The sequence below is a fragment of the Hipposideros armiger genome, unplaced genomic scaffold, assembly GCF_001890085.2.
Source record: "Hipposideros armiger isolate ML-2016 unplaced genomic scaffold, ASM189008v1 scaffold_138, whole genome shotgun sequence".
NCBI lineage: Eukaryota > Metazoa > Chordata > Mammalia > Chiroptera > Hipposideridae > Hipposideros > Hipposideros armiger.
In genome coordinates, this window is record NW_017731488.1 from 3,849,831 (window position 1) to 3,864,126 (window position 14,296).

Sequence of the window (14,296 nt, forward strand, 5' to 3'; positions counted from 1 at the left end):
AAAAAAAAAAAAAAAATGTATATAGTTAACAAAGTGAACTATTCCACTTACATGGTGACTATATGGGAGTTTATTGCTCTAGTCTTTCTTTTTAAAGTATGTATAATTCAACGTTATGTTAAAACATGAAAAGCGCCACAGGTGATTCTTTGAGACAGCCATAGTTATGAACCACTGACCTATTGTCATCAGCAGACAGAAACCAACTAATTGGAACAAAGGGACCGTGTTGAGGGATGATGATAAGTAGGAATCTAATGCTAAATCCTGCATTACTGGACACAGAATCCTAGGGTGCAATTCCACCTTGAATCACCTACCAGCTATGAGACCTTGAGCAATTCACTTAACCTATCTCTGCCTCAGCTTCCTCCTCTGTAAGGTAGACAATACTAGATACATACATCTACATCTCACTAGGTTATTTTAAGGATGCGATGAAATAATGCAAGTAAAGAGCTTAGCAAACTGTCTAACACACACTGACAATAGTTAGCATATAGAGGACATACTATATGCCCAGACCTATTCTAAGTGCTTTATGTGTATTACTTCATTTAAATTCTTCTAAAAACCCACAAGGTAGACACCATTATTATGTGCATTTCACAACTGAGGTACTGTATTTTGCCAAGTATAATGCACACTTTTTTGCCCAAATTTGTGAGGGAAAAATAAGAATGCCCATTATACATGGGTAGTACTAATTCCGAAGCTATATACTATATTTCCCCATGTATAAGACGCACTCTTTTTGCGAAAAATGTGGAGTCTAAAAACTGGGTATGTCTTATACACTGCTTGTACATTTTTTTTACTTGCATTTCCCGCAAGTGATGAGGAGTTGTATGAATTTTATGATAAATAAAACTTGAGTTCAGGGCCGGCCGAGTGGCGCGATGGTTAAGAACTGGCTTGGGACGCCAGAGGGCCCCAGTTCGGATCCCACATATGAGGGCCATGGGCTGCCATGTGTGGCCAGCAGCCAGCGTGAGCGGCCAGCAGCCGCAGTGAGCGGCCGTCCAGAGGCCGGCGACTGATCTGCCTTGCCTGGGTAGAGCGCAATGATGGTGCCAACTTGGGCCAGTGAAGCAACGTCCTCCACAACTAGACTGAAGAACAAAAGGACAGCAACTTGTCTGTTCTCCTTCCCCCAATTCCCCAATAAAAATAAAAAATTAAAAAAATTAAAAACTTGAGTTCAATAACTTCACATAATACTTTTTTTTCAAATTTCAGGCCCCAGAATTAAGGTGCGTCTTACACATGGGGAACTACGGTAAATTTTGTAATTCTTTTATTTATGCTTATAAGTTAAGCATAACTCTAGAAAGCAATAACGATACCTGTATGCAAAATAATACCATGGAATACAATCATCAGTTTTGTTGAACTTACAATGTACTTATGACAAACAGTTCTTGGCCTTCTATGATGTGTAAATATTGTAAATTAGCTACCGATACATAAAACTTCTTGTACCTTGTATCTGTTCTTGTGTTTTATAGTTATTTGTTACATAAAATTTCTTGTACCATAATATGTTAAAAAATAAATACTAAAATTCCTTTATAATACACAAAACAAGTACCTAAATGTAAACAAATAAAATTTGAATTAGAAAATTAAAATGAAAGGTTTTTTTCCCTGAAAGTTTGGGGCAAAAACGTGGGTGTGCATTATACATGGCAAAATACAGTAACAGACACAAAAAAGCTGAAAGTAATTTGCCCAAGTTCAAACTACTTGTAAGAGGTACAGCCAAGACTGAAATTCAAGTCATACAGCTCCAGGTTATATTAAATATTAGGTCATATTAATGGCTAAATAAGAACTCTTATTGAGTTCTTTGCATAGTTCCATAAAAAGTTGTTTTGACTATGGATTTGACTACTTGATTATTAAATTGGGAAAGACTGCTAATACATTATATTAGGACACTTGAGATTTTAGCAAAAGGAAAAAAAGCTGAATACAAGTGCAGAGTAGAACTCAGAAAGAAAAAAACTATAAAGTTATATAATGGAAAATGATTGTGCAGGCAAAGATAAAAAACATCTTGATTTAACTGTAGATCATAAGATGATTATGAGTCAGCAATGTGGGGGCAATTACTGTATTGAAGAAGCAAGCTTAACATTGGATATTAACAAGTATACCATGCAGGAGCTGAGAATAATATTCAGCACTGGTCAGGCCCTTTTAAATATGTAGTGCATAAGAAACACTAAAAAGTTGGAGAAAGTACAAAAAAAACATGAAATATATAGAAAATCCAATTTGCAAAGAAAGATTACAGGGAGTGAGATTATTCAACTCACGGAAGGAAAGGCTGGGGAGTTACTCAGCTGTTAAAACTGGAAGGGTCTTTAAAGAGGCTACTATAAAACTTTGTAGCTCGAATTATTAAACATTAGAATGAACAAGAATCATAACTTGTAGATCTCCTTTCCTAGAGAATTTCCAGAAAGCACTCCTCATGTTAAACCAGTTATCTCTTGGATATTCATTTAAATTTACAAAAGATAAAATTATTGAAGAATGGGGTCTTAAAAATAAAATAATTGTTACAAATCATTTAACATGTTCTCTCCTGGAAGCCAGGGGATTTAGTAAGTATAACTCCATGTAAGCTCTACTATTTACCTTGTACTTCTCCCTCTTAATTAAGGGGCTGCAGAGATTCTATTTGGATATAAAATTCATTCTATTCAGAGGCCATTAAGTTATTTAATATTGTATGTCATTATGAGGTTTTTATCTAAGAGTTATATAGCCTTACGTTCAAAAAAAAAAAGTTATACTCATATTTCCGTGCAAAAGTCATAATAGCAAGTCCTAAGAGAATCATCATGTGCTTGCATTTTCAAACGGTTCCAACTTCATCCATGACAGGGAAATAGTACCATACCTGCCGAAACCTCTTTTTTATTTCTTCATCTGTCACTTCAGGATCTATCTGAAGAACCTGAAAGAATCAAAATCAAAACTAAAAGAAATTAAAATAATTTATAAATTTAAGAGGTACCCAATAATTATACATATTATAATCAACACCTAGAATAGCACTCAGCATTCTAGAACAGTGCCTGGCACACAGTTCTAAAGAATGCTCAAGAAATATAAATGAGCAAATCAATAATAAAATAATAGCTATACTATTTTAGGGTTCTCAGTTAATACAGTAGTTACTTTTACTCCATCATAAAAATAATAATTTAGGGCCGGCCAAGCGGCGCATCGGTTAAACTGACTTGGGACGCCAGAGGGCCCAGGTTCGGATCCCACATATGAGGGCCAGTGACACTGCCCTCTACAGCTAAGATGCTGAACAACAGCTCAACCTGGAGCTGGGCTGTCGTGAGTCACCGGCGACGGTGTAGGCTGCAGCCCCTGTGGCAGTGAGTTGCCATGGGCTACCGTATGTATCCAGCAGACAGCAGCCAGCGTGAGCAGCCAGCAGCCACCACGAGTGGCCATCCAGAAGCTGGCGACTGATCTGCCTCTCCCGGGAAGAGCGTAATGATGGTGCCCACTTGGGCCAGTGAAGCAACATCCTCCACTAGACTGAAGAACAAAAGGACAGCAACTTGTCTGTTCCCCTTCCTCCAACTCCCCAATAAAAATCTTAAAAAATAATAATAATAATAATTTACCTCATACCCATATACATGTTTTCAGACCACGAGAAAATACTGTATTTCTCCTTCAGTCATTAAGAAAAGTGCCCACTCCCAAACCCCTACGTATCTTTGCAAATGTGGAGAAAGCAAAGAACTCTACAGGGAAAAAATCAGGCTGGCTACTCGATTTTCAGCTCAATCCAGAAATGCCCACTTGGCTCCACTTTATAATTTACATGGCCCAATAGTTCTCAGCCCAGAGTGAACACCAGGATCACATGTGGAAACCTGATCAATGCCTGAGGCCCATTCTGATTCCAAATGGCAGAGACATCTGTATTTTTTTGAGCAACGCTGTCTTAAAAAAATAAATTTAGGGGTGGCCGGGTGGCTCAGTTAGCGAGAGCATGTGCTCTAAGCAACAGGGTTGCCGGTTCGACTCCCACATAGGCCAGTGAGCTGCACCCTCCGCAACTAGGTTGAAAACGGTGACTGGGACTTGGAGCTGAGGTGAGCTCTCCACAACTAATACTGAAGGACAACAACTTGACTTGGAGCTGATGGGTCCTGGGAAAAACACATTGTTCCCCAATAAACTTTAAAAATAAATAAATAGGGCCGGCCGAGTTACGCGTTGGTTAGGAGTTGGCTTGAGACGCCAGCTCTGAGCAACAGGGCCCCGGTTCGGATCCCACATGAGGGCCAGTGACGCTGCACCCTCTACAGCTATGCACCCTCTACAGCTAAGATGGTGAACAACAGCTCGACCTGGAGCTGGGCTGCCGTGAGTCATCAGCGACGGCATAGGCTGCAGCCCCTGCTGCAGTGGGCTGCCGTGAGCTACCTTGAGTGGCTGGCAGCCAGCGTGAGCGGCCGTCCAATGGCCGGCGAGCGACTGCCTCACCCAGGAAGAATGCAATGATAATACCAACATGGGCCAGTAAAGCAACGTCCTCCACAACTAGACAGAACAAAAGGACAGCAACTTGCCTGTTCCTCTTCCCCAATTCCCCAACGCTGTTCCCTTCCCCCATTCCCTAATAAAATCTTCAAAAAAAAAGAAAAAAAAGATAGGAGCTGGCTTGAAAGGTAACCTACTAGCCAGATTTGGGACAATTTGAGCATCAAAATAAATGATATCTAAACATAACCCACTGAACAAAATAGGAAACCCCAATTCCATGCTGACAAATAAATGAACTGAAACTTTGATAATGACAGGATATTCACAGTCTCAAAGTACCTCCCCAGAAAATACTTATTAATGACAAAAGGGAAAAAAAGTAACTTCATGAACAAACCTAGCAGGTACCTCTTTAAATGATCAAATTAACATCATAAGTAATGGGATAAATCAAAATCATGTGCCACTTTATAGGTTGCTAAAAGAACACAGTATCACTTTTGTGATATTCCTGCCAACATTGCATAAACCAACTCTAACATGAAGAATCATCAGATAAATTCAAATTGAGAGATATGCTACAAAATAACTGGCCTATAATCTTCAGAAATGTCAGGGTCATGAAAGTCAAGGAAATACTGAGGAACTAAATGTTCCAGATTGAAGGAGACTAAAGAGCCATGATGACAACTACATGTAACAGGAGATTCTGGACTGTATTCTTGTTATATAGGTCATTATTGAGACAAGCAAATCTGAATGGAGTCTGAGGATTATACAGTAACAATGTAAATTTTTATTCCCCGATTTTGATGGTTATATTGTGCTTCAGTAGAAGAATATTTTTTTTAATTGGGGAATTGGGGGAGAGGAATAGTGTTGGGGAATTGGGGAAGGGGACCAGCCAAGTTGTTCTTCAATCTTAGTTGTCAAGGGCACCAGTCGCCATCTGGCTGCCCATCAGCAGCTCGTGGCCTCTAAGCTCAAGGTGCTGTGTTACAATTTTAGTTGTGGGTGGGTGTAGCCATCATCCCACACTGGAGTCTAACACGGCAGCCTTGTTGTTAAGAGTGCATGCTCTATCCACTGAGCCATGTGGGTGGCAGCTGAACTCAAGGTGCCGAATTCAATCTTAGTTGCTGGCGGGTGAAGCCCACCATCAAACAGGCAGTCTTGTTGTTAGGAGCACATGCTCTCACCAGCTGAGCCATCCTGCCAGCTGTTGGCAGCTCAGCGGCAGCTCAGCTTGGGTTCAGTGTCACTGACCTATGTGGGAATCAAACCGGCGGCCCTATTGTTCAGAGCTCGCGCTCTTAAGCTAACTCTTAACCAACTGAGCCACTCGGCTGGCCCAGGAAAATATTTGTAGGAAAAACACAAAGTACTTCAGGGTGATGGGGCATCATATGGACATCTGGTCTTATATAGTTCAAGAAAGTCTTCATAGTGTACTTGCAACCTTTGTGCAAATCTGAGATTATTTTAAAATGAAAAAAATTCTTGAAAAATTTTTGAAAAAAAACAAAAGCAATCAATGAATCTGAAAAATATTATGCTAAGTAACATAAGCCAGATACAAAAGGACAAATATTATATGATTCCACTAATATGAGCTACCTAGAATAGGCAAATTTATAGACAGAAAGCAGAATAGAGATTACCAGGGGCTGGGGGAATGGGGAGTTGTTATTTAATGAGTTTGGAGTTTCTGTTTGGAATGATGAATAAGTTCTGGAAATGATAGTGGTGATGGTTGGATAACAATGTGAATGTACTTAATGTCACTACTCTACACCTACAACTGGTTAAAATGGTTTATTATATGTTATATATATTTTACCACAAAAAAAGTTTTTTCATAAGTGCTCAATAAATGTTATTTGTATAAGATGTAATAATATTTATTTCAAATTATTTTAACTGTGAACAATCAGAAGCTAGTTTAAATATCCTGCAATAAAGGAATTACTTAAATAATAATTATAGAGGCTTTAAAAAGTGTATAAAAATATTTTATGTAACAATGCAGCATTTAAAATAGCATGACGTATATGATCCTTATTTTTTTTAAATAACAGTTTGAGTATAAACAATTAAGAGTGGTTATTTGTCATAGATAGGATTATACATGATTATTTATTCTTGCTTTATATTCCAAATTTTAATAAGAAATATGATTTACTTATTTTTTTAAAAGAAATTTTATTAGGGAACAGTGTGTTTTTCCAGGACCCATCAGCTGCAGGTCAAGTAGTTGTTTCAATCTAGTTGTGAAGGGCGTTTTTCCAGGACCCATCAGCTCCAAGTCAAGTAGTTGTCTTCAATCTAGTTGTGAAGGGAGCAGCTCCAAAGCCCATGTGGGAATCGAACCGGCAACCTTGGTGTTATAAGTCTGTGCTCTGACCACCTGAGCTAACCAGCTCCCCCAATTTACTTTTATAATCAGGAGAAGCTTAAAGTTATAAAACTAAGAAAACACAAAAAGTATAGTTGCTTGTCTATAACCTTGTGATCATTGCTTGGTTGTTGGTTCTTTCATTTTTTTTTTTTTTTAATTGTGATGAAACAGAAAAATTTTAACAAGGAAATTAAATATAAGATCCTAAATTTATCAAGGCTAGCTATCCTTTCATATCTGAAAAGCAATCTATTTAGGCTGCTAAAAGATGATGAAGAATATTTGATAGGGCAAATACCATCTCACTTTCATTAACATGCTGCCTTTCAAGCTCTGCTCACAATGAAATCACCCAAGTTCAATTCCAGCTATGATACAAATTAGGGGTGTGTTCTGATATAAGTCTTCCTGTAACTATGCAAAGCTCCCCATCACGAGGCCACAGCAACATCACACTGCTCACCTCAAATGGGTTCAAATTGAAGTAGGAGGAACCAGGACGGGTCAGTCTTTCAATTTGATTTTTGGATGTTAGAACTGAATCTCTCTTCTCTATTTGTTTCACCTAAAATAAAGGGGATAAAAACTTCATTAATAAAGTTCAAAAATAAACTCTGAATTGTCATCTTAACAAGTTACTCACTGACATGTTCACCAAACATTTATGTGTCTATGTGTGCAAGCTATTTTGCTAACCACTTTGAGGAATAATTACAACAGCTACCATTTACTAATTTTTAATAATGTAAAAACTTTACACATATTTATTCCTCTCAACTATCCTATACAGTAAATACTTTTAGTCCCATTTCACAGATAAGATAACTGAGACTTAGAGAGGTTACTTAAATTGTTCCCAATTACCCAACTTGTAAACCAGAATTTTAAGCCAGTTTGATTCCAGGGCAGGCATGAAGAGAATTCAAAGATAAATAAGTCCCAGCCACTACCCTCAAAGAGCTTCCACTCTAATAATAGAAGATGTACTTGTGTGTGTTCATACTTAATTTACATGTTTTTAAGAAAAGAAAAATACAATTACACTGAAATATATACTAAAAGCAACATTAAAAATGCCTACGGGAGAGAGCAAATAACTCTGCCTACCTAACTCTAAGAGTTAGAAAAATTCCTGACCTGACAATACTAAGGAGAACAGGCACCAGGTAGACGTAGTCCCAGGAAAACATCCTTGGTGCCACTGCCCGAGTTGGAATGCTAGTTGGAATGAATGTCTGGTATGTTATTTAACATCTTTATTCTTCTGGCCAAATGAGTTTGGGAATAATTTCAGTAACATAAAAGCCATTTCTTCCCAGCCTCTTCCCTCTTCACTCTTTTATAAATAGCATGCCACTCTCCCCCATACCCTCTATCTTCTTTCCCAGACTTATTTTTCCTCATAGCACTTAAATCACTACTTGACATTATATTGTCCATCTTTTTATTGTTTATCCTTTCCTACAGAATGCAAGCTCTATGAAACGAAGACAGGATTTTTCTCTCTGTTGTTCATTACCATATCTCCAGCACCTAAACAGTACACTAGTATACATCAGGTGCTCAATTAACATTAGTTGAAGGGTCCTCCTTTAGGTACTTTCTCTCAACCGATTCAAACAAACCAGGATTGCTTTTTTCTTTTTTTAACTAAGAGTTGGTAAATGAAACAAGTTCCACTATACTTGCTGAGTAGTCATTAGAGGTCAATAAACTTTGGTACCAATGCATCAACACTGTCAAGTGAATTAAGCATTTCAAAAGGGCAGACTATAAAGGATGGTGCTCATTTCCACTTTTCAATTTAATGCTTTGGAGAAACTACTATGCAACAAGCATTGTTACAAATACCAGAGATAAAAAATGAATGAGATGTAGTGCTCCACTTTTGAGTAATTCACAGCTTGGAGAGGAACAACTCCATTCCTCAAATCCATGCCAACTTAAAGAGCTCCACCTTCAGCCTTAAATCTTAGAATAATGCTTCTGCTTCTGAAACCCTTTCTTATATATTAACTCCATTAACCCTCATAAAAACTCGTTTTAATATTAACTCTTGTTTTACAGACATGGAAACTAAAGATCTGCAACATCAATGCCTTACAAGAATTCAATCACAGTCAAGTTAACTGCCTTGCACCAATCCAGGCAGAGGTACCCTGACTCCAAATGGCATGCTTTTTTTTCATTTATTCATTTATTAATGTACTCAACAAATATTTACTGAGTAAACCACTATGTAGTAGGCGCTGGAAATGCGATCGTTAAACGAAGCTCGGACCAAACAACTCTCTTCCTATCACTATATGCCAAGCTGTTACCTGCTGTTAAGACCCAGAACAAATTAGTTCACCTATCTAAACCTCAAGTTTATCATCTGTAAGATGGAGGTAATGCCTACCTGGCATAATGCATAGTACCTGGCATAATGCATAGTGCCTGGCATTCGTGAAAAGCAGAAATAACCACTAATAAAACTCATTAAAGAGGACTAAAATAGAAAGTGCTTCCGTTTAGAATAAAAACGGGGGCCAAGACAGTTAAGTGGCTCCCAGGAAGGCCAGCCTCTGCCAGCCCCCCACCCATCGGACTTGGGGAGCTCTACGCGCGCCCAAGTACTTCGTTGGACACACTCGCCGTCTACCCGCAGACGTCTGACCCCGGCCCCTTTATTGTTGCCCAGGGATCCACCAGGAGCTATCAGGCAGACACACACACACACTCCCCCAGCCCCCCGCGCTCCCAAAGGCCAGACAGGAGGAGCCGCCCAACGGTCCAGGCCAGGAGGACCACTGCCTTCGCCCGCTGGGAGAGGAGGCCCAGGCGAGGTCGCTCCGGTGCCGCTGCTCCTCACTCGTGGTTCACCTCACTGTAGAAGGTCATAAATGCCTCTTCTGTACTGCCTCCGCCGCCCGAAGCCCCACTCTCTCCTGGAGCCGCCATTTCCCCGGCCCAGCCACCATGTGACACTCCTGCGCAGGCGCTTCCTCACATGATTCTTACAGGCCCGCCTCTCTAGCCCCGCCTTTTTCCTTGTGATCCTTAAAGGAATCACAGCCCCGCCAGACACGTGTAATCTAAGCCGACTCTTTGTAAAATTAAGGTGAAATACACATGATGTACAATTAACTATTATTATAAAGTGAACAATTCAATGGCCTTTAGTACATTCACAGTGTTGTGCAACCACCACCTCTATCTAGTTCTGAAACACTTTCATTACCCCAAAAGGGTATGTTGCACCAATTCAGCAGTTCCTTACCCCCTGCCCCTCACCAGCCTCCTACATCTCAACCCCTAACAACCAATCTGTGTTCTGTCTCTATGGATATAATACCTATTCTGGACATTTCATTTAATAAATGCAATCATACAATATGTGACCTTTTTTATCTGCCTTCTTTCACTTAGTATAATGTTTTCAAGGTTCGTCTACGGTATTAAATGCATCATTACTTTGTTACTTTTTATGGGTAAATAATATCCCACTGTTCTGTATGTATAAACCACAATTTGTTTATTCTTTCATTAGTTGATAGGTATTTGGGTTGTTTCCCTCTTTTGGCTATTGTGATAATAGTGGTGTTATGAAAGTACAGGTATTTGTTTGTGTACCAGTTTTCAATTTTAGGGGGTATATACCAACTATCTGAAGTGAAATTGTTGAGTCATATGGGAATTCTATATTTAACTTTTTGAGCAACTGCCAAGCTGTTTTTCATAGCGGCTGAACCATTTTACATTCTCACCAGCAACATACAAGAGTTACAATTTCTCCACATCCTTACCAACACTTGTTATTTTCCATTTTTTTAATTACAGCCATCTTAGTGCCTAGGTCAATCTTTTGCACAAACTCAGTAAGACCCTCCACTAGATGTTCAGCTTAGGAGATATTCAAGAAACAGCAGTATCAGAACTAGAAACAGTTTCTGAAACTGAAATGGCACTTAAATATCATCTGGGAACACATCAAATTATTATCACCAGGTGGTGGATTTATAAATGATTATTTTATCAATCCTGCTTTTGTGTTTTTCCAAGTTTTCTGCAATGAACATTTGAAAATGTGTCCTGCAGGCATTTCCTTCCATCCAAGTCATACAAACCTGGTCTGGTACTTTTCCAACCAAAAGATAATAAAAACTGTTCTACAATTCCATAGACAGCAAAAAAGGTAGTTTGATAATCATGAATAAGATAGATACTCTGGCGCAACTTCTCATCTAAAGGAGAAAAAAACAGGCCCAGAGAGAGAAAATAACATAGGCAAAGGCTATAAAATATTTTCTTGTTCACATTTGTTAGATAGCTGAAGGAAGGTCAAGGCAAAGCCCTCCCTAGGCTGCTATTTATGCTGTTCTCCACTTCATTGCACCACATCGATAAAAGTCCAGTTATCAAGCCCATTCAATAACACATTAATGCACTTTGCAGATATTCAGTGGCTATGTGAATGTGATCAAGGGGGGATTGAAAAGTACAGCGAGGAAAAGAACAAAACAGAGAGCTATAATAGAATGACTAAGGTGAAGGAAGGTTTCTCTAAAGTGACACTTAAGCTGAGACTTGAGAGTAAAATGTCAACGTAACAAAAGAACATTGACACCCCTTAAGTGACCATATACATGTATATGCACAATATTTTTGCTCACAACCCAACTGACTTAAGTCGAGGCATCCTGGACGTCAGCATCCTGGACATAGATATTCTCCACCCCAATCCCTTGTAGCATCTTATTAATCTTTTTTTATCGTATTAATCTTATAACATCTTATTGATGCTAGTGGTCCAGGAAAGGGAAGGCTTCCTAATTAACAACTTCAGGATTGCCATCGTGGGGCGGCTGTGGACTCCGTGACTCATTCTGATGACTTCTGACCCTCTCTTGCCGCTCCCCTCCAACCTCCTCCATTATTATTTTTCAATCGGTTGGTCTCGGAGACCTTGCTAGGGGTTGGCTAAGAATAGGGCCGACTCCTGCTCAGGATTCGCTGTGAACTACAGGAACCCCGCCTCCTTCCTTTCATGATTCGCTCCTCCTGGGTTCATGCCTCCTCTCCATGGGAAAGATTGGCTGCCAGGCCAATAACGACGTTGGCGCTTACGGGCAGTCCGCACCTTCTGCAACCGTGAGGTGCGGCATTGACAATCATGGCAGTCACGGCGTTGGCGGCGCGGATGCGGCTCGGTGTGCTGGGCGTGAGGGCCATGCAAGCTCGAAGCTTCAGCTCCGACCGGGTATGCCCCCTGTAGTGTCCGCTGCCCCAGCGGTGAGCACGGATGCTCTCCTCCTCCACACCTTTACCAATGTCCTTGTCTCTCCGCAGTCAGACTCCGGCTCCAGCGCGGGGTCGATCCGGGAGGCCGGTGGGGCCTTCGGAAAAAGAGAGCAGGCTGAAGAGGAACGATACTTCCGGTGAGGCCCACTTGGTCCCGAGGCTAGCCCTAAACCTTACAGACCTTCTTAAACGTACAGTCTCCCCACCCATCCCTTTCCGTTGCCATGGTGCGCCCCATACCCAGCGAAACTCTCGGGTCCCGGAACCCTCGCTCCCAGTGCCCTGCCGAATAGTCCTGGGGCCCTAAAACCCAAGCCATGTCCACTTGCGGGTCTCCAGGACTCTCAAACCAAGGCCCAACTCTTCCAGAATCATTTACCAACCCTACCGGAGGAATTCTCTCCGGGTCGTACGAAACGCCCCCCTCATTTTTCGCGGAGTGTCAAGATCCGACTACCCAATACATGCAGACCCTCTGAGCCTGACTCCCTCTACAGTCTTTTCCACACGCCTTTGCTTTGCTAGGGCCCGCATGGATGAATTCCCTGACTTTTCAGACCCTTCTAACCATTTATAGACCTCCAAGGGTCTCTAGCTCCGCCAGAGCGAGCGGGTCTTAGGAGCTGGGTGCAGCTGCTCCTGGTTGAAACCCCACCCCCCTCCTACTTCCTGGAGACTTTCGCCCGGTTCTGCGCAGCTGGGTAGATTTAAGTTTAGGAGTGTGGAGTGGGCTGGGCCCCTATCTACATTTATTTCCCAGCCCTGAGTTATCTTTTACTGACTAGTCTCTCCACAGTAGGGAGCGCGGTATACAGCTAATCTCGTTCTGCATCTCCTTTGGCCTATCTTTTTACTTCTGTCCTCTTTTGCTCACTCTTAAAAAGTATCACCATGGCACCTGCCATACCAGAAAGCCAAAATACAGCCCTTAGAGACCATCTAATTGAGCCACTACATTTTACAGTTAAGGAAAACTGAGGCCCAGATGTGGCCAAACCAACGTTTGAATCGTTTCTTGTTGAGACCTAAATTTGTCTACTAGTATTGGCCTCCATGCAAGAAGCCCCTTTTTGGCGTTTACAGTGGGCCATGCATTTCTATAGGCAAAGAAAGCTCTAGATAAATTAGGATAGATCACATTTAATTGTCCTTTAACTACATCCCTTTGTCTAGTACTCCCTCGTTTTGCTCTTTTTTCCCCCAAAAAGGGATTCTGTTCTCTTGGTTGTACCTCTAATAAGTTAGTGGGGACTTATGTCACACCTCTTTGGAGTTTTCTACTCTAAAGAGGAATCTGAAAGGACTAGCTCATGAATGATGGAATTTCAGTCAATAGTACCAGCAAAGTGGAATCATTTTGGTCATCTCCTAAAGGATAGATGCACCTTAACGTGGAGTATTCTTTCCCTAGCGGGGCTTGAGGGGGTAGAAGAGGATGACCAGCCAGACTCCCATGGGATTGGGACTCCTTTGCCTTGGGTATTGCAGGTTATGCTTAAAAATCTCTTTGGGGTAAAGGATTAGGATTAAACCCAGAGCCATTGTGTACTTGTAGAGCTCGGACTAAAGAACAGTTGGCAGCCTTGAAGAAACACCATGAAAATGAGATTATTCATCATAAAAAGGAGATGGAACGTCTGCAGAAAGAAATTGAGCGGCATAAGCAGGCCATCAATCAACTAAAACAGCATCATGATGATTAAGGGCACACAGTTCCCCATATAATGGCCACATATCATCGCCCACTTCTATGGAGACAGTTCTAGTCTCAATAATATCTACCTGTGCTACCAACAGATTATAATAAATTGTCATCGTTGAACTGTGTTTAATGTCTTTTACTATCTGGAGAGGAGTAGAGAGACACTCCTGGGCTGCTAAAATGAGTCAGATGGTACCTGCAATAGGGAGCTCGAAGATGAAACACAGCATAAATGCTGTGCCACATGGGGGGAGTTGGTGGAGGCAGGTGTGACACAGGGAAAGGCCTGTCTGAATTAGAGGTTCAGAGAAAGCTTGAAGGATAAACCCCAATCCAAGGTCAAGAGCAGGCCTGAAAACGGGAATAATTGCTTAAAAAGATATAAT

At 40.9% G+C, this 14,296-nt stretch overlaps 2 protein-coding genes across 2 annotated transcripts in view; one reads left to right on the forward strand and one right to left on the reverse strand.

Annotated features, from left to right (window-relative positions):
- Positions 1-9,903, reverse strand: part of DNAJC8 (DnaJ heat shock protein family (Hsp40) member C8) — a 25,744-nt gene extending 15,841 nt beyond the window's left edge. The window contains exons 1-3 of the mRNA XM_019650120.1: positions 9,791-9,903; positions 7,389-7,490; positions 2,912-2,968 (exon numbers count right to left, since the gene is read on the reverse strand). Of these exons, the coding sequence (XP_019505665.1) occupies positions 2,912-2,968; positions 7,389-7,490; positions 9,791-9,868 (237 nt within the window). The 5' untranslated portion in view covers positions 9,869-9,903. The remainder of the gene's footprint in view (positions 1-2,911; positions 2,969-7,388; positions 7,491-9,790) is intronic.
- A 2,074-nt stretch (positions 9,904-11,977) lies between these two features.
- ATP5IF1 (ATP synthase inhibitory factor subunit 1) lies at positions 11,978-14,035 on the forward strand. The gene is made up of 3 exons (XM_019650121.1): positions 11,978-12,167; positions 12,257-12,345; positions 13,764-14,035. The coding sequence occupies exons 1-3, from the start codon at positions 12,081-12,083 to the stop codon at positions 13,909-13,911; spliced, it is 324 nt and encodes a 107-aa protein (XP_019505666.1). The 5' UTR covers positions 11,978-12,080; the 3' UTR covers positions 13,912-14,035.
- The last annotated feature ends 261 nt before the right edge of the window (positions 14,036-14,296 follow it).